Consider the following 19,745-nt stretch of genomic DNA (forward strand, 5'->3'; position numbering starts at 1 on the left):
GTCGCTCCTGGCTGTCTGCTCAGAAATAGCTCCTGGCAGGCACGGGGGACCATATGGGACACCGGGATTCGAACCAACCACCTTTGGTCCTGGATCGGCTGCTTGCAAGGCAAACGCCGCTGTGCTATCTCTCCAGGCCCACTTGTTCATTTCTTGGATCTGGTTTTCATTTCATTTTCCTCCTCATCCCTGAAACATTCATCCCTGATGTTATGGAGGTTGGTGACATGAGAGGGCTGCAGTGAGTCACGTATACCTTTGAAAGCATCTGCATGGAAATTATAGAAAGGGTGGAATCATGATTCTTTATGTCAACAAAAAGTGGTATCAGTCAAAAGAAAAAAAGATTAAACACTAGATTGAAAGTAGCAATAACAGGAATCTACTGTCGCCTTCTAACCTTGAAAAAGATAGATAACTTTTGTGTATGTATCTTCTCTGGACCTGGGTGATAAGTGTTGCTAAGAACTGTTGTGTGCACGAGATAACCTAAGTGAAGCATTCTGAACTCGCTAAAGAATTGTCGAGAGGGACTAGAGAGATAGCATTGCTCTTGCCTTGTACATGGTCAACATTCTCCCTGTCCTTTCCCCCGTTCTGATACCTGGCACTTCGTTTGATCCCCTGAGCCCTGCCTGAAGTTAATTGTGAGCACAGAGCCACGAATAAGGTCTGAACACTGCCAGGTGTAGCCCCCAAACAAAATAAACAAGAATTATGTTAAGGAAGTAAAATGCAATATAAAGCAATGAGAAGATGTATACAGTTTCTTCCTTAATTTAATTTTTCCAGATGCCGGTGGGCGTTTTGAGGGTCTGTCTCTGTTCCTTAGGTTGCACTGGAGAGAGGTGGGGTCTATGCTCACTACCCTCTGAAACTGCACATCAAAAAGGCACTTCCTTTCCAGTGCAGAGGAGTACAAGACACTACAGGGAGATAGATGCGTCTCTGTGCAGGCTGAGGGAAGACAGCCATGGACTGCACATTACCTCTCAGCCTGCCTGCTCCTCTACACTCCCAACCAGCTCTTGTGGTCAACGTCCATGAAAAAGGCCAGTAAAGGAGAGAGACCAGCACATCCGGCCTAACTCCAGACGTCCAGGAAACAAAGACACCTGTCAGAGCAGGCTAGCAGCTAAGCTGTATCCTCACTGCTTCACCTAGCCATGTCCTTCAGTGCCACCATCCTCTTCTCCCCACCCAGTGGCAGTGAGGCCCGGTGCTGCTGCTGTGCCTGCAAGAACGAGGGCAGTGGGGGCAGCACAGGCTCCCAGGGTGGGAATACGCCTGGTGGCACCCCCATCACCGTAACAGGACATGGCCTGGCAGTGCAGAGCTCGGAGCAGCTCCTGCACATCATCTACCAGCGCGTGGATAAGGCTGTGGGCCTGGCCGAGGCTGCTCTGGGCCTTGCCAAGGCTAACAATGAATTATTGAAACGACTCCAAGACGAAGTAGGGGAGCTGAAGCAAGGGAAAGGGCCAGCTCCGGAGGCAGAGGGGGACGATCGAGCCCACAGTTCCCCACTGGAGGAGCCTGGGCCACTCAAGGAGAGCACAGGGGCTCCCTGCAAGGCCTTGTCTACGACAGTGGAAGAGGAGTGTGACAGCGTGGGTAGTGGTGTGCAGGTGGTCATCGAGGAACTGAGACAGCTGGGAGCAGCCTCAGCCGTGGGACCTGGGCCTTTGGGCTTCCCTGGTGCCCAGAGGGACCTGCGACTCCCAGGGTGCCCCCTGGCTGCCAGCGATGGGCCCCCACTGCTCAATTCTGTGAGTACCACCCTGCTCAGAGCAGTGTGGTTGCTCCCCACGACTGCTCCTTGGCTTGCCTTTGTCTCTGCTTCCTCTCCTTTCTTCCCTTCCTAAAAGTTTTTGGTTGCATTTGTGAGAAATCAGAATAGTCCCAAGTTTCCTGTAACCTTGAGCAGAGCCGGCACCCCTGTTTTTTCCTGCACTGTCATTCCCTTTAGCAGGAGGCCTTTCTGGGGTGTGCAGTAAGGGAGCAGAGGAGGCCCGACCCGTCCTCTCTAGAGATCTGCACGGCACCTTCTCCTCCGCAGTTGTCTCCGTGTGCCATGAGCTCTGCCTCTCCTGGCGAGAATGCCTGCTGTGCACAGACGGCTCATTCATATTTTATCACGGGCCCTCTGCTTGCCAAGAGGAACTCAGCACAGAGAGATGGGGGTGTCAGGAGACAGACAGAGGTGGAGAGAGACAGGGAGGGAAGAGGTAAGAGGGAACTAAGAAAGATGACAGAGGCAGGTGTAGGGAGAGATGGAGGCAGGTAGGAAGGAAGGGTTGAGGGAGGAAAAAGGGCCTGGGAGAAAGGAGAAATTCACTGGAAAAAGCATTTATGAGAGAGTGAGAGTGAGGCCAGGTGGCAGAGGAGGAGGGATGGTAAGGAAAGGAAAAATAAAAGGAATGGACAGGAGGGTCTCAAGTAAGAGAGTAATATGTCGCACATGGAATTATGGAAAGGAGATCGAACAACTAGAGAGATCATTGAAATGGGAAGTAATATGTGCTGTGATTCAGGAGACAGCGGGAGGTCTGTTGGCCTCACTCTGCCCTCTCCAAGCCAGGGCCCAGACGCATAGTGACCAGTGATGAGCAGGACATGCAGGGTTGTGGAAGGGGTAAGGCTTAAGATGCCCCCTCCCAAAAAAAAAAAAAAAAGATGCCCCTTCCCAGCCCGTCTTCTGGGTCTGAGAAATGAATATGTGACCTCCCCAGTTACTGAGTGAGGAGGCCTGGCTGCATGAGCGATGCCACTTCTGGTCCCCCAGACTGTGCTGGACAGGATGGGTGGTCCAAGATGGCAGGGGAGGAAGTGGGACGGACTGTGGGAGGTCGAAGGGTGCTGGGCCAGGCGATGCCCTGAGCTGTGGCTGTCTCAAGTGGGAGGCTTCCAAGCCAACAGGATGGAATTAGATTTCACAGCACAGAAAACAGCTCACAGGTCTATAAATCTCAGTCTCCTCCCCCGCTTCTCTGTGTGTGTTTTTTTCTTTCCCACTTTCACTGTTTTGTTTTCTTGGCTGCCACCCCCCCCCCCTTACTTCTCACTCTCTCCCTTCCTCCTGCCTTCCTTTCCATGTTGTGTATGTCCTTGAGTGAGGGCACAGGAAGGCAAGTGGATGTCAGAGCTGGTGGCTGAGTGTGGCAGGTGGGATCAAAATGAGAGGGCATAGACCGGCCCAGAGGGAAAGAGAGAGCTGGCAGTGCTGATCTTTAGAGATTTCTGCCTGGATCTCTCTCCTTAGTTCCCATTTTTCTCTCATCTCACCTCTCCACCATTCTACTGTTCTTTTTTTTTTTTTTTTTTTTTTTTTTTTTGGTTTTTGGGTCACCCGGCAGTGCTCAGGGGTTATTCCTGGCTCCAGGCTCAGAAATTGCTCCTGGCAGGCACGGGGGACCATATGGGGCGCTGGGATTCGAACCGATGACCTCCTGCATGAAAGGCAAACGCCTTACCTCCATGCTATCTCTCTGGCCCTACTGTTCTTTGACTTGCCTGGTTTTCCTTCTCAACACATCCTTCCCTTAGCCTTCTAGACAAAATACTTACCTGGCTACATCTCTTATCCCTGAGAGCAAACTGCAAATGACTTCTCGTAAACAGAGCATCTGCAATAGGCCTTGTCCATGCAATCACTCTTAGGATAAGCATCTGACATGAGGGACCCTGTACACACGAAATATTTACCAGACTCCCTCAGGAGTCTCAGGTAAACATGCCATTGGCCTTTAGCGACAGCGCTAGATTGCCCCCTTGCTTTCCGCTCTGCTTAATATCTTTAGCCGAAGAATGATGGTTGGCATTCCCCCAAGCCTGGTGAGGCTAATAGGCTGTTCTCTTTTATATTCTCAGTTGGTGGATGATTATGTGGCCTCCGAGGGCACAGTACAGCGGGTGCTGGTCCCCGCTTATGCCAAGCAGCTCTCACCAGCCACCCAGTTGGCCATCCAGCGGGCTGCCTCAGAGACAGGACCCGAAAATGGCACCAAGCTAGTGGCACCCCGCCCTGAGGAAATGCTCACTGCTGCTGTTGTGCTGGATGGTGCTTTGGATGACTCAGGTCCAGGGGGACCTGCAGATCCAAGACAGTCTCTCGGGTTTGCCATGTCCCCCTGCAGGAACAGAGCGAGTGGGCAGAAGAACGCCAGGCGTAAGCGGGATCTGGTACTTTCTGTGAGTGAACTCAACTTCCTGATTTTTTCATCTGTCTGGAAGGATAAGTGAAAAATGGAATGTGGGTTGATTTGAAACTTCCCATGTTGAGTGAATGGAATTCTCTGAATCCTGCTGGAGTGGGAGGAATGAGGGGGCGACAGATTACTGCATAGGTCTATAGATGAGAAAGAAATGGTGCTGCTCTCAGGGGTACTATTTCTAGGCTTTTCCAGATAGACATATCTCTTTTTTAAAGAGAAGGGAATTAGACCCCATCCCTCACTTGTCTGATAATGCTGACTGGAAGATAGTGGAAGAACTGAGCAGGCTGACCAGCTGGTGTGTTGAGGAAATGGTGAGTTTTTGTGTTTCCAGGGGACACTTGGGCACAAAGTCAGACTTTCCTGAGGCAGACCAAGCCCCAATGATGCATGAGACCCTCAACTCAGTTTCCAAAATTTGGAGATTCTAGTGATCCCAAAGTTCTAAGGCCAGGAAGGTATTGGACTAAACCAGTTGTCAGAAATCTTTGAGTATCTTGAAACTATGGGAACATCACTAAATGTCCTAAGCACAGAATTCTCTCTGCCAGTCATCAGTCTACAATGTTGATAGTGTAAGGGAACCTTGTCTTCAAAGTTCTTCAAAGATCACAGTTCCTCAAATCAACATGTGCCTGGAAATAGCTTTATAAAATTATGGGGGTGCTCTTTATCCATGCAACGATTACATAAATTTCATAGGTTCCCATTCTCTAGAGAATGGCTTATGTGAATGAAGTCACTTGAGAATTTAACCAACCTAGATGTCATATTATATAATTCCCCTTTTTTAGTTTTTTTTGTTGTTGTTTTTTGTTTTTGTTTGTTTGTTTGTTTGGTTTTGGTTTTTGGGACACACTCCTGAGCACTGCTGGTGGTTTCAGGGAGCCATATGTAGTACTGAGGATAGAAGTGGGGTTAGCAGCATGCAAGCAAGTGCCTTACCTCCTGCACTGTTTCTTTGGCTTCCCACTGTTGTTACAGTCTAAAAAAATAGATTGTACTGTATATGTCATTTTTTTGGTGATGGGCTAGGTTTTGGTCATGCCTAGTGATAATCTTTAATGATTGCTCCCAGGAGTGCTCAAGGGGACCATATGGTGCTGTGGAGCAAACCTTGGCCTCCGACCTACCAACCATGCAACAACCTGTTGAATTCTCTCTTGAGCCTTATATGTTAGTTCTTTTTTTTTTTTTTTTTTTGGTTTTTTGGGCCACACCCGTTGACGCTCAGGGGTTACTCCTGGCTATGCGCTCAGAAGTTGCTCCTGGCTTGGGGGACCATATGGGACACCGGGGGATCGAACCGCGGTCCGTCCAAGGCTAGCGCAGGCAAGGCAGGCACCTTACCTCTTGCGCCACCGCCCGGCCCCTATATGTTAGTTCTTGATTTAAATATCTTTCTTTTTTTCCCCTATTCTAGAATATCTTTTTATTTATTTAGGTTTTTTTTTGTTTGTTTGTTTTTTGTTTTGTTTTTTGGGCCACACCCGGCGGTGCTCAGGGGTTACTCCTGGCTGTCTGCTCAGAAATAGCTCCTGGCAGGCACGGGGGACCATATGGGACACCGGGATTCGAACCAACCACCTTTGGTCCTGGATCGGCTGCTTACAAGGCAAACGCCACTGTGCTATCTCTCCGGGCCCTTATTCTCCTTTTTTAAATTTGTTTTTCATTGAGGTAGAAAAGAAGACACCATTAATAATAAGTGCCAACTTTCTTTCTTTCTTTCTTTCTTTCTTTCTTTCTTTCTTTCTTTCTTTCTTTCTTTCTTTCTTTCTTTCTTTCTTTCTTTCTTTCTTATTTCTTTCTCTTTCTTTCTTTCTTTCTTTCTTTCTTTCTTTCTTTCTTTCTTTCTTTCTTTTTCTTTCTTTCTTTCTTTCTTTCTTTCTTCTTCTTTCTCTTTCTCTCTTTCTCTCTTTCTCTCTTTCTCTCTTTCTCTCTTCTTTCTTTCTTTCTTTCTTTCTCTCTTTTTCTTTCTTTCTTTCTTTCTTTTCTTTCTTTCTTTTCTTTCTTTTTTCTCTCTCTCTCTCTCTCTCTCTCTCTCTCTCTCTCTCTCTCTCTCTCTCTCTCTTTCTTTCTTTCTTTCTTTCTTTCTTTCTTTCTTTCTTTCTTTCTTTCTTTCTTTCTTTCTTTCTTTCTTTCTTTCTTTCTTTCGTGGTTTTGGGTCACACCCGGCAGAATTGCTCCTGGCAGGCATGGGGGACCATATAGGACGCCGGGATTCGAACCAAAGACCTTCTGCATGAAAGGCAAACGCCTTACCTTCATGCTATCTCTCCGGCCCCATTATTATTATTATTATTATTATTATTATTATTATTTTTTGGTTTTTGGGTCACACCCGGCGGTGCTTAGGGGTTACTCCTGGCTGTCTGCTCAGAAATAGCTCCTGGCAGGCCTGGGGAACCATATGGGACATGGGGATTCAAACCAACCACCTTAGGTTCTGGATCGGCTGCTTGCAAGGCAAACACCGCTGTGCTATCTCTCCGGGCCCGGGCCCCATTATTTCTAACTTTCATTTCAGAGTTTAATTATGTTCAGGGAAATATCACTTATCAGAAATGGTGGAGAAGGGGATGTGGAAGGAAGGGAAAAAAATAGTGGGTGATGGGACCTGAGGAGGAAAATGGATAGAGCTCACGCCTTGCATGCAGCCAATTTAAATTCAATCCCCAGTACCTTATATGGTCCTTTGAGCTCTGCCAAAATGCAGAGCTCTGAGTGCAGAGCCAACTTTAAGCCCTGAGCATTGCTGGGTGTAACCTCAAAACAAATGAAAAATGGAGACATGTACCTAGAAATCCAGAGCTCCTAAAACTTAATTCATGATTGCTGTGTAACAATCAAAATTTGCATTAAATTATCAGTTTAAGGGCTGGAGTGTTAGCATAGCGGTAGGGTTTTTGCCTTGCATGCGGCCGACCTAGGGCAGATCTGGGTTCGATCCCTGGCATCCAGTGTGGTCTCCCAAGCCTGCCAGGACCAGTTGCTGAGCGCAGAGCCAGGAGCAACCCCTGAGCACCGCTGGGTGTGGCCCAAAAGTCAAAAAAAGAAAAAAAAAAAAAAAAGATCGGTTTAGTTCCTCTCCTGTCTACTGATTTCAGTGAAGTCTAGTATTGAGACTTGACTCTTTTCTGACCTTTGCGAAGCTTGGTGGATCTGACAGATAATTGTGCTGTCCTTGCTAAGGAAGGTTTAAAATGTTCTTCTAACTGGCTGAATTGAGAGGAAGAGGGATCATTGCAGATCTTCACTCCCCAACCTTGACCCTGAGGAATCCAAGAGGCCTCTTCTTCTGCAGAAGCTGCTGTGGATTGATTGTAGCTGTGTTCCAGAAGGATCAAACCAAAACTTGTTTCTTGGAATGCTCCCGGTTCTACCTACCCACTGGGGAAGTCTAGTTATTTTTAGCTTGCATAGGGGATAGGTGAGCCAACAGCCTTTACAGTCTTAACACTTATTATTGTCCAGAGTATTTTCCCTGTCTGCTTCAAGCTGTTTGATAGCAGCTGATATCTTCCAAGCCACTCGAATTGGAAGCTACGTCCTCTCCCCACCTCCTTTGTTAAATTTCTTCTGTAGCTCAAATTCTTTTTGAAACCACATCATCCTTCTACTGTAATTCCATTAGTTCGAAATTCTCAGAGGTAACACGATTATCAAATATGAAGTAATAATAACGGCCTTTCTTAGAATGGGTCTCATATCACAATGGCTTACTTTCCTAAATTGACATTGTTAGTCTCAGTCAGCCATAACGGTAGAAGTAAATTAGAGTAAGGTAAATTGGGGATATTTGTTTGTTTGTTTTTGAGTCACACCCAAATGGGTTACTTGGCTCTGTACTTAGGAATCATTCCTGATGGTGCTTGGGGGATCATATGGAATGCCAGGGATCCACTCAGGTTGGGTGTATGCAAGGCAAAATGTCTTACCCACTCTCTAGCCCCAAATTTAGAGATTTTTTGGGAGGGGCCATACCCGGTGATCCTCAGGGGTTACTCCTGGCTATGTGCTCAGAAATCACTCCTGACTTGGGGGACCATATGGGACGCTGGGGGATCAAACTACGGTCCATCGTGTGTTAGCTGCATGCAAGGCAAATGCCCTACCACTTCGCCATCATTCCAACCCCAAATTAGGAGAATTTGTTTGTTTCTTTGTTTTTGGACCACACTCAGTGATGCTCAGGGGTTACTCATGACTATGTGCTCAGAAATCACCCCTGGCTTGGGGGACCATATGGGATGCCAGGGGATCTAACCACAGTCCATCCTACGTTAGCACATTCAAGACAAACGCCCTACTGCCTACACCGCCGCTCCAGCCCAAATTTGGAGAATTTTTAAAGATGAAGTTGAGATTTGAATTTGAGCCCATCAGTTTGGGACTGGAAAACTTCAGGTGACCAAAGGAGCTTGAGCTGGAAATAAAATAAGAAACAACAAATCTAAATATACTAGGGGGAAAATGTAAGTTTCTGTCTTAAAGTTCAAAAAAAAGGGCCAGAGTGATAGCACACTGGTAGGGTGTTTGCCTTGTATGTGGCTGACCTGGGACGGACCTGGGTTTGGTCCCTAGCATCCCATGTGGTCCCCCAAGCCTACCAGGAGCAATTTCTGAGCACAGAGCCAGGAGTAATCCCTGCGTATTGCTGGGTGTGGCCCAAAAATAAAACAAACCAACAAAAAACTAGTGAAAAGCCAGGGGCCGGGCGGTGGCGCTGGAGGTAAGGTGCCTGCCTTGCCTGCGCTAGCCTAGGACGGACCATGGTTCGATCCCCCGGCGTCCCATATGGTCCCCCAAGAAGCCAGGAGCAACTTCTGAGCGCATAGCCAGGAGTAACCCCTGAGCGTCACAGGGTGTGGCCCAAAAACCAAAAAAAAAAAAAAAAAAGAAAAGCCAGAGGGCCCGGAGAGATAGCACAGCGGCGTTTGCCTTGCAAGCAGCTGATCCAGGACCAAAGGTGGTTGGTTCGAATCCCGGTGTCCCATATGGTCCCCCGTGCCTGCCAGAAGCTATTTCTGAGCAGAAAGCCAGGAGTAACCCCTGAGCACCGCCGGGTGTGACCCAAAAACCAAAAAAAAAAAAAAGAAAAGCCAGAGATGGGGCTCAATAGTAAAGTACATGCCTTGTAAGTGTGTGGTTATGGATTCAATCCTGGTACAACAAAACAAAAACTAGTGAGAACCCATTGTTAAAGGGATCTGTCAGCAAATTTAAAAGACAGCCTGTTGGGCCCGGAGAGATAGCAGAGCGGTGTTTGCCTTGCAAACAGCCGACCCAGGATCAAAGGTGGTTGGTTCGAATCCCGGTGTCCCATATGATCCCCCGTGCCTGCCAGGAGCTATTTCTGAGCAGACAGCCAGGAGTAACCCCTGAGCAACGCTGGGTGTGGCCCAAAAACCAAAAAAAAAAAAAAAAAAAAAAAAGCCTGTTTTACCATGTGAATGAGAGGATGGGAGATAGCCTCCAAGATCCTGTCCATTTCATACTTGTTTTAGGGGTATGTTTTTTAGACTTGGTATAAGTGCCCCTGAGATTTGTGGTAATGTGCAAAATATGATGCTGTGGACAAACTTGAGCCATTTCCCTGCGGCATCAACTTTAGAAGATTTTGAACGATACTTTTTTGGGGGAGGTGCAGTGCTCAGGGCTTATTCCTGGGTTTGCATTTAAGTATCACTCCTGGTGATGTTTTGGGGACCATATAGGGTACTAGGGATTGAACCCCAGATTGACTACATGCAAGGCAAGCACTTTATTTGCTGTTCTGTCACTCTGGAACCTATCACTCTGACCAACATATAATGGGCCCAAGAAATAGCACAGTGGTAGGGTGTTTGCCTTGCAAGCGGCAGACCCAGGACGGACCTGGGTTCTATTCTCGGCATCCCATATGGTCCCTTGAGCCAGGAACAATTTCTGAGCACAGATTCAGGTTAACCCCTAGCGCTGCTGGGTGTGGCCCCCTAAAAAACAAAAATAAACAAATAAAAGAAATATAGGGGAAAATGTTTTATTTGAGGGGATTTGTACCACAACTGGCAGCACTCTAAGTTTTCTCCTGGCTCTGTGCCTAGGAATTACTCCTGGCAGACTCAGGGAACATATGGGATGTGATCAAATCCTGGTCTGCTGCATGCAAGGCAAAAACCCTACCCACTGCATTATTTTTCCAGACCTGGAGAAAATATCTTTTAAAAAGGAAAGAAATAGGAGCTGGAGATAGTGCAGCAGTAGGGCATTAATCTTGCATAAGGCTGATCCAGGATGGACCTTGGTTCAATCGCCAGTATCCCATATGGTCCTCTGAGCCAGGAGCGATTTCTGAATGCATAGCCAGGAGTAACCCCTGAGCGTCACTGGGTGTGCCCCCTCAAAAAAGAAATATTGTAGTCAGAATGATTGTATAGTGGATAGGGCATTTGCCTTGCACACAGCAAGGTTTGATTCCCAGAATCCCATATGGTCCCCTGGGCCTGCCAGATGGCACCCCACCCCCCTAAATTTTGGGATGATATAGCTCAGTGGTAGAGGCCCAGGGTTTGAAATACCCAGGGTTTACTTGCTTTACTATTTGCTTCAGGAATAAGTGTGAATATGTTTTAGACCCTCTACTCTGGTGATTATCATAGTCTCCAGCAGCACAGTAAGAGGAGGGATGATTCTGGAACCTTGACGTGAAGGCCCTTTTGGAAATACTACCTTGGCTCATCTCTCTGGTCAAGAAAATTTCTCGGGGCCAGAGATATAGCATGGAGGTAGTGCGTTTGCCTTGCATGCAGAGGGATGGTGGTTCGAATCCCAGCATCTCATATGGTCCCCCGAGCCTGCCAAGAGCAATTTCTGAGCATAGAGCCAGGAGTAATCCCTGAGCACTGCCAGGTGTGACCCCCCAAAAAAAACAAAAACAAAGAAAGTTTCTTTTCTTTTTTTTTTTTTTTTTAGAAAGTTTCTTGATATGAACAGGGCTTAGATGGGGAAGGATTCAGGTACAGAAGCCCCTTAATGTCAGGCATAGGCAGGTTTCATCTTATCCACTCCTGGCTTGATTCTGTGTTTGTTTTTTCCCCCCTAGAAATTGGTCCACAATGTGCATAACCACATCACCAATGACAAGCGATTCAATGGGTCTGAAAGGTATGATCCTCTTGAGGGAAACCATCATGAGCTTCTTTATTTAAGGGAACCAAGCAGAGGGGCTGTCGAGACACTGACCTCATGGTTGCCCTTCGTGTCCTCTCATAGCCATGGAGGAGTCATCATCAAGTTGAATAGTTCTGGGAATCTTTGTGTCTCGCTCTTAAAGAGTTGACTGCTTTTATTTACTCTCTTCTCTTTGTGGCAGTATCAAATCCTCTTGGAATATTTCAGTAGTGAAGTTCCTTCTGGAAAAACTCAAGCAGCAACTGGTGACCAGTCCCCTCAATTATACTGATAAAGAGCTAAAAGGTGAGAAAAACTCCACTAACTCCCATCTACCCCTTGCTCTTAGCCAGAGAAGAATAATGAAGAGAATTTTGGTAGTTTTGACAACAGTGGACTTAGAAAATCTTTGGGCTATTCTCATCTATGTATTCATAGGATTAGTTTCTAATTGGCTTTTTTAAATTTTAATTTTATTGAAACTATTGTGATTTCCAAAGTCCTTCATAGTTGGGTTTCAGACATACAATGAATCAAGGCCAGTCCCATGGCCAGTATCCACCTCCCTCCACTGATGTCCCCCAGGTACATCCCATACCACCCCCCTATTCCCAGTCTGCCAGTATAACAGGCCCATTTTAAATTTAGATTGTTAAAGTTTGGGTCTCTTGATTCCATTGTTGTTGCCTTTGGCTTGGATATTTAGTTCTGTCCTTTTGTTTGTTTGTTTGTTTGTTTTTGGGTCACACCCGGCAGCACTCAGGGGTTACTCCTGGCTCTGTGCTCAGAAATCACTCCTGGCAGGCCAAGGGACTGTATGGGATGCCAGGATTAGAACCACCATCTGTCCTAGATTGGCTGTGTGCAAGGCAAATGCCCTACCACTGTGCTATCTCTCTGGCCCCCTGGTTCTGTGCTTTTTTAACATAACCAATGCATCTGAGACCACTTGGCCCCTGGCCTTCATCCTTTCATACTTGTGTTTCTCCTTTTCCACTCAGTTTCTTTCTTCTCCTCACTATACCCTGGGACCAAGGACTAGCTGGCTTTTATTTTCCTACTGAGTTCCAAAAGGGAAATGGGTGGGGAGGAAAGGATAGAATGCCATCACCTGTGATGTTCCTTCAGGACCTGCATTCAGGGTATTTTGAAAAATGCTGAGAATGCTAACACAGGTCTTTTGTGCCAAATTCTACGTTCTTTGTTTCTGTTATCCTTGTTATTCTGGTAATTGACTGTATTGAACCCTGAAAGCCTCAGTTGGCCAGGAATGTTGCTCTGTGGTAGAGTACTTGCCTCTCATATGTGAGGTCCTGGATTTGAGCTCTCTGGCATAAAAGCATGAGAGAGGGGGCTGGAGAGATAGCATGGAGGTAAGGCGTTTGCCTTTCATGCAGAAGGTCATCGGTTTGAATCCCGGTGTCCCATATGGTCCCCTGAGCCTGCCAGGAGCGATTTCTGAGCATGAAGCCAGGAGTAACCCCTGAGCTCTGCCGGGTGTGACCCAAAAACCAAAAACCAAAAACCAAAAAAAAAAGCATGAGAGAGAGAGACAGACAGACAGACAGACAGAGACAAAGAGAGACAGAGAACTTCTTTTGGGGTTGAAGTGACAGTACAGCAGGGACCGTATTTGTTTTGCACATGGCCGACCCCAATTTGATTCCCAGAACTCCATATGATCCACCAGGAGTGATCCGTGAGCACAGAGTGAGGAATAACCTCTGAGCATTGCCAGATGTGCTCCTCCCAAAAATAAAAATAAAAGAAAAAAGAAAACTGCTAAAAAAACATTTAAATTCGGGGTTGGAGAGATAGCATGGAGGTAAGGCATTTGCCTTGCATGCAGTAGGACAGTAGTTCGAATCCTGGCATCCCATATGGTCCCCCGAGCCTGCCAGGGGCGATTTCTTTTTTTTTTTTTTTTTTTTGGTTTTTGAACCACACCCGGTGGTGCTCAGGAGTTACTCCTGGCAGGGACCATATGGGACACCGGGATTCGAACCAACCACCTTAGGTCCTGGATGGCTGCTTGTGAGGCAAACGCTGCTGTGCTATCTCTCTGGGCCCAGGGGCGATTTCTGAGCACAGAGCCAGGAGTAACCCCTGAGCTCTGCCGGGTGTGACCCAAAGACCAAAAAAAGAAAAAACATTTAAATTCACTATCAGCAGATGGGGCCAGAGCAATAGCAAAGCATTAGGGTGCTTGCCTTGCACGAAGCTGACCAGGAAAAGACCTGAATTTGATCCCTGGCATCCTACATGGACTCCAAGCCTGCCAGGAGTGATTTCTGAGTGCAGAGCCAGGAGTAACCCTGAACACCGCCAGGTGTGGCCCAAAAACTAAAAAAAAAAAAAAAAAAAAAAATCACTATTAGCAGAGTAGAATGGGGTAGAATTAGCTGGGAGGGGGAGCAGCTATGGAAGCAATTGGAGTTGCCCTTTCCTAGTGGGGATATACAGGAAATAGGACTGAAGAAAGAGAGCCAAGTCAAAGGGGAGAGAATGATTGGTAGTGGTGATGAGATCCAGAAAGCCTGCCATCTAGGTAGTAATTCTGACCCTTCCCAGGAGCCTGTGTGGCCTACTTCCTTACCAAGAGGCGAGAGTACCGCAACTCCCTGAACCCTTTTAAAGGCCTGAAGGAAAAAGAAGATAAGAAACTTCGCAGCCGCAGATACCGGGTAGGTTTCTAGACTTTCCTTTCAAGATGCTAAGCTCTAACCATAGGGCCCAGTGGTATAAAGTACTTGCCTGTCAAGCATAAGAGCTGAAATTTGGTTTGGCTTACTTTGGGGGGTTGGTGGGTAGAGGAGCCGTGAGTCCTCCCAAGTAGTGCTCAGGGAATCCAGGGGTCCCTGCCAGTGACTCTCAGCCAACCAGGCAGGCAGTTGTATGAACAGGCCAGAGGATGTAGCGCTGCTTGGGCCCTGCAGTGCTCTGTTGTGAAGGCACCTTCACCCAATATTATCTCTCTGTCCTCTGGGGTTTACTTCCTTTTTTTGACATCTTTATTTAAATGTTGGGCTAGAGAGATAGCACAGCAGTAGGGTGTGCCTTCCATGCAGACAACACAGGAAGGACCCTGGTTCGATTCCCGGCATCCCATATGGTTCCCCAAGCCTGCCAGGAGTTATTTCTGAGCACCACCGGGTGTGACCGAAAAACAAGAATACAAAAAAAAAATTATTTTGTGGGGCCACATCCTGTAATGCTTGAGAGCTACTCTCAGCTCAGTACTGAGGATTGTTTCCAGGAGAGCTTAGGACTAGTGCTGGGGGATCAAACCAGATCTTTTACACGCAAAGCTTACACACAGCCTATTGAGCTCTCTCCATGAAGACCTTGAGATGTTTGAACTCTTGTGCCATATTAAGGTGATCATGACAGTCCCACTGTTTAGGATTCTGGCAAGAAAGAGCTGAAGTATGGCTGAGTGACTTTATAAAGTTCTCAGGATGGATTGGGGAGATAAAGTTCAAAGGGTTGTACTCAGACTTGGCATGCAGAAGCACCTAGTGAGATCCCCCAAACTGCATGAATACTAGTATGGCCTAGACTTACTTCTGGCAGTGCTTTGGGACCCTATGGGGTACTGAGAATTGAAACCAGGATGGTACGTGCAAGGCAAGCACCTTACCTGCTGTACTTATCTCTCTAGCCCCCATAGATTGTTTCTTTCTCATCTCTTTCCTGTTTTCCTACCTCAGCTTTTTGCTAACCGGTCCAGTATAATGAGGCATTTTGGGCCTGAGGACCAGCGTCTATGGAAGGATGTGACAGAAGAGCTGATGTCAGATGAGGAGGATAGTCTGAATGAACCAGGTGTTTGGGTGGCACGGCCGCCCCGCTTCCGGGCTCAGCGCCTCACAGAGCTCTGCTACCACCTGGATGCCAACTCGAAGCACGGTGCTAAGGCCAACCGTGTATATGGGCCTCCCTCAGACCGACTACCATCGGCGGAAGCCCAGCTTCTTCCACCAGAACTTTATAATCCTAATTTCCAAGAAGAGGAAGATGAAGGAGGTGAAGAGAATGTACCTGTTTCCCCATCTTTTGATGCACCCCACAAAACCTGCTGTCCTGACTTGAACTCCTTCATTGAAGTCAAGGTAGAAAAGGACGAGTGAAATCTGTAATACAGATTTCCTCTAGGCCTCAGAAACGGTGGTGTATTGTCATAGTGGCTGTGGTCTGAGAAAGGAGCTCTGCCTCTGTTAACACAGTCCCCATTGCAAGTGGAAGCTGACAGCACTGACAGGATTTAAAAAAAAAAAAAGGACTTATCTAGGAGAGAAAACTCCTCCACTGTGAATGACAAACTAGAAAACGCTTATTCCTAAGAATAAACAGTGCCTCGGAAGAACTGATATGAGCAAAGGTGGAAGATGGGTCTAAGAAGCAAGAAGCCTTCTTAATATATGCTCTAGACTCTGACTTGGGGTTTTTCCTGGTTTCATACAAGGATCTGGGTAAGAAGTAGCCTTGGTTGTACCTTCTGCTGGCTGGTGACTTGGGCAGTAGCAGCCGCTGAGGGCCAGCCCAGGAGAACACTGCCACCTGCTGGGCAGTTTGGTGATGGGCTCAATTCTTCTGGGCACAAGGCCGACTCCATCCCTATTCTGGAATTCAGTTTAGGAAATAATAACTATTGTTTTTCTTTCTCGTTTTTTTTTTTTGTGGTTTTTGGGTCATACCCGGCAGTGCTCAGGGGTTATTCCTGGCTCCAGGCTCAGAAATTGCTCCTGGCAGGCACGGGGGACCATATGGGACCCCAGGATTCGAACCGATGACCTCCTGCATGAAAGGCAAACACCTTACCTCTATGCTATCTCTCCAGCCCTCCTTTTTTTTTTTTTTTTTTTTTTTTTTTTTTTTTTTTTTTGAGGGGAGAACACTTGGTGATACTCAGGGGTTACTCCTGGTTTAGCACTCAGGAATTACTTCTGATAGGCTCGGGGGCCGTATGTGGTGTCAGGAATTGAACCTGGATCAGCCATGGGCAAGGCAAGCACCTTACCTGCTGTACTCTGGCTCCCAAATAACTATTGTTTATTGAATTACACAGGCATACTTTATGGTTTCTATACCAAACATAAGAAAACTAAGGCATAAAGAATTTCCACATCTCACCTGAATCTGCTCTCTTACCTTGTGATCAAGCCATATAGTGCTTTGCAGCTATTTCTGAGTTCTGATAGCCATGCTATATAGTGAGGATAAAGGGGTTTGTGCACACACACAACATACACATATGGATTGCGAAGTAAAAATAACATTTTAAGACATGAAACACGGGGCCCGGAGAGATAGCACAGCAGTGTTTGCCTTGCAAGCAGCCGATCCAGGACCAAAGGTGATTGGTTCGAATCCCGGTGTCCCATATGGTCCCCCGTGCCTGCCAGGAGCTATTTCTGAGCAGACAGCCAGGAGTAAGCACCGCCAGGTGTGGCCCAAAAACCAAAAACCAAAAAAAAAAAAAAAAAAAGACATGAAACATTTCACAAATTCGCATGTCATCCTTGCACAGGAGCCATGCTAACCTCAATATCGTTCCAGTTTTAGTATATATACTGCTGAATAGAGCACTAAAAATTACTTTCTATTTCATTCATATAACAAAAACTACTTGCTTGCTAGATACCCAATTATTTGCTAGGTGCTATGAATATTTTATTGATCAGTTAGATACTGATGAGAGATTTTATTGCCAAGTCAGGAAGCCAAGCAGTGAAATTACTTGGAATCGGGGTGATGGGGTACAGCTACTAGTGCTGCGAACTTCAGAAGAGGTCAGCTAATGTGTGCTGGTGGTTTGGAAAGGTTCCTAAGAGAGAAAAGCGTTGAAAACGATAACTGAGGGCTAGAGAGATAGTGTAGGGATTAAGATGCTTGCCTTGTATGCAGCTGAGGATGGTTAATTCCCAGCAATGCATATCAGCCCCCAAGCACCAGGAGTGATCCATGAACATAGAGCCAGGAGAAAGCCGGAGCACCCCAAAACAAAAAACGAACAAGAAGGGAAAGGGAGGCCAGGATAGAGTTCCATACAAAGGCAACAAAAAGTATAAAAGTCCAGATATGAGTGAGAACACAATGCACAACTGTATCGCAGACAATTTTAGTGGAAGGGAAGAGGCTGCAGAGCTAGAGAAACCTTACGTAGAAAATAAACTTTATTTGAAGGGCAGCAAAAAGGTATTTAATATTATATAATTACTCTATTTTTGCGGTGCTGAGATCAAGCCCAGGACCCTGACTATATGAATTGTTTTATATCTGAGCCACATCACCCATCGAAAGGACAGAGACAAGGAAACACTTTTAGAGGAGTCACTTGCCATTGGAACAAGATATATTGCAGGAAGATCTCCTGAGTAGAAAATTTTTTTTCAGTGGCTCAGGAGAGAGCCTGTTCATGGAGGTGATGAGGAGACCCAGGTCTGAGAGCTATTTAAGGAAAACAGAGGACTGGGTTGAATTTAAGGTCTAGGAAGGATAGATGGTTGATTTGCACGTGTCCAGCTTAGGGAACAGAGTGGATGTCATGATCCGGAATGCTGGAGGCAGGGAAAGTGAATTCTGTTCTGGAGGTTAGCCACATGAATGCTTTCTTTTTCTTTTTGGGCCACATCGGTGACTCTCCTGGCTCTCTGCTCAGAATTCACTCCTGGCAGGCACGGGGAACATAAGGGATGCTGGGATTTGAACCACCATTGATTCACCATTCATCAGTGCTTGCAAGACAAATGCCCTACCACTGTGCTATCTCTCTGGCCCCACATATGAATATTTTATATAACCAAGCTATGATAGTAGTTGACTGAGTTTTAAATCTAAGGACAGAAATATGGGTTTGGGAGTTAACCACGTCACAGATGGTAACAATTGCTGATATGGGGGAGCGGGAAGGCCAGTGGAGCTCTTGGCCTCAGCTCGGCCTCTGGAATGTCTGAGCTCTACTGCAACCCATCACTGTCAGTACACCAGACATGGTCCCAAACACTGGTTACTGACTTCAAATGGGCACTCCTAACTCAGTCAGGACCCCCCTCAATGACTTGAACTTTTTTGGGGAGTCACATCCGGTGGCACTCGCGTTACTCCTGGCTCTGCGCTCAGAAACCACTTCTGGCAGGCTCGGAGGACCATATGGGGTGCAGGGAATGAAGCAGGTCTGTCCTGGGTTGGCTGCGTGCAAGGTAAATGCCCTATTGCTGTGCTATCATTCCAGCCCCAAAGACTTGAATCTTTCTTAAGATTTAACTCCTGGGGCCAGAGCGATGGCACTAGAAGTAAGGTGTATGCCTTGCCAGCACTATCCCCCGGTGTCCCATATGGTCCCCCAAGCCAGGAGCGACTTCTGAGCGCGTAGCCAGGAGTAACCCCTGAGCATTACTGGGTGTGGCCCAAAAACAAAAAAAAAAAAAAAAAGATTTAACTCCTTTTTGGACCTGGGCGATAAATGCAGCAAATAGGGTATTTGCATTGCACAGAGCCAACTCAGGTTCAATCCCCGGCACTATCAGGTTCCTTCAGCACTGTCAGGAGTAACCACTGAGAATTGTTGAATATGCAGCACCCCCCCCCCCAAATTAACTCTATCTGCCTCACCACAAATGAACAAAGCTTCTTATACATTAGAAAATGTGTGACTACCTGAGGGTGTAATTGGGAGAAAGAATCCAGGTTCTCCCATCTGGAGACAGGAGAGGGAGGAAAGGCTTAAGGTTAATTGTGAAGATGTGGCTAACAGCAGATTCTGGGTGCAACCTGATCACTCTCTTCCCTTACTAAAGCAGACAGACAGTCCTCCCTGCTCCCCATCTGATAGAAACTCCTCTGGATCAGAGAATAAGCCTTAGGCCTGAAGGGGGAAACAGAGAAGCTGATTCTCAGGAGAGATGAGGTCAGGGAGACAGACAATGCTGTGAAAACAAAGAAGCCAAGTAGTTTGTGCCAAATTAATTTCCCCCAGGATATGAACATCCCCTTCCTTCCCTATTCCCGAAGACAGTAAGACGATAAAAGGTGTTTGAATGTTAAGAAGAAAGGAATATGCTTTGCCTGCATATAATTTTAATACTCATTTACTATTTAAATACAGGAGTCTCTTTCTCTACTTCTGCTTCCTGAGCCACTGGCCCTGATGGAGCTAGTCTGAGCGAAAATCAGTTGGCTGGCATTTAATGAGCTTGTTCAACTTCAGTCACTTTTCCTTCTTTCTTCTATCAGTCTCTTCCTTTCCCACCCCGTAATGGTTTTACTTACTTTCTTCTCTAAGTGACAGTTCTCCCTCTCCTCCAAATTCATTGTTACTCCAGAATATCACTAATCTCCTGTGGGGCCCCCGGGGCCTTCAGTCCTGAAATAACT

General features: G+C 46.7%; 1 protein-coding gene and 1 non-coding gene across 2 annotated transcripts; one reads left to right on the forward strand and one right to left on the reverse strand.

Moving 5' to 3' along the window:
* Positions 1-1,048: 1,048 nt before the first annotated feature.
* On the forward strand, positions 1,049-15,739 carry C2H14orf93 (chromosome 2 C14orf93 homolog). Its single transcript, XM_049768615.1, has 6 exons — positions 1,049-1,769; positions 3,871-4,191; positions 11,302-11,363; positions 11,572-11,675; positions 13,941-14,053; positions 15,080-15,739. Exons 1-6 carry the CDS (start codon positions 1,167-1,169, stop codon positions 15,497-15,499), a joined length of 1,623 nt encoding a protein of 540 aa, XP_049624572.1. The 5' UTR covers positions 1,049-1,166; the 3' UTR covers positions 15,500-15,739.
* Positions 15,740-16,854: 1,115 nt separating this feature from the next.
* LOC126002340 (U6 spliceosomal RNA) lies at positions 16,855-16,958 on the reverse strand. Its single transcript, XR_007493077.1, has one exon. It is a non-coding gene; the product is annotated as a U6 spliceosomal RNA (small nuclear RNA).
* Positions 16,959-19,745: the final 2,787 nt, after the last annotated feature.

The sequence above is a fragment of the Suncus etruscus genome, chromosome 2, assembly GCF_024139225.1.
Source record: "Suncus etruscus isolate mSunEtr1 chromosome 2, mSunEtr1.pri.cur, whole genome shotgun sequence".
NCBI classification, from domain to species: Eukaryota; Metazoa; Chordata; class Mammalia; order Eulipotyphla; family Soricidae; genus Suncus; species Suncus etruscus.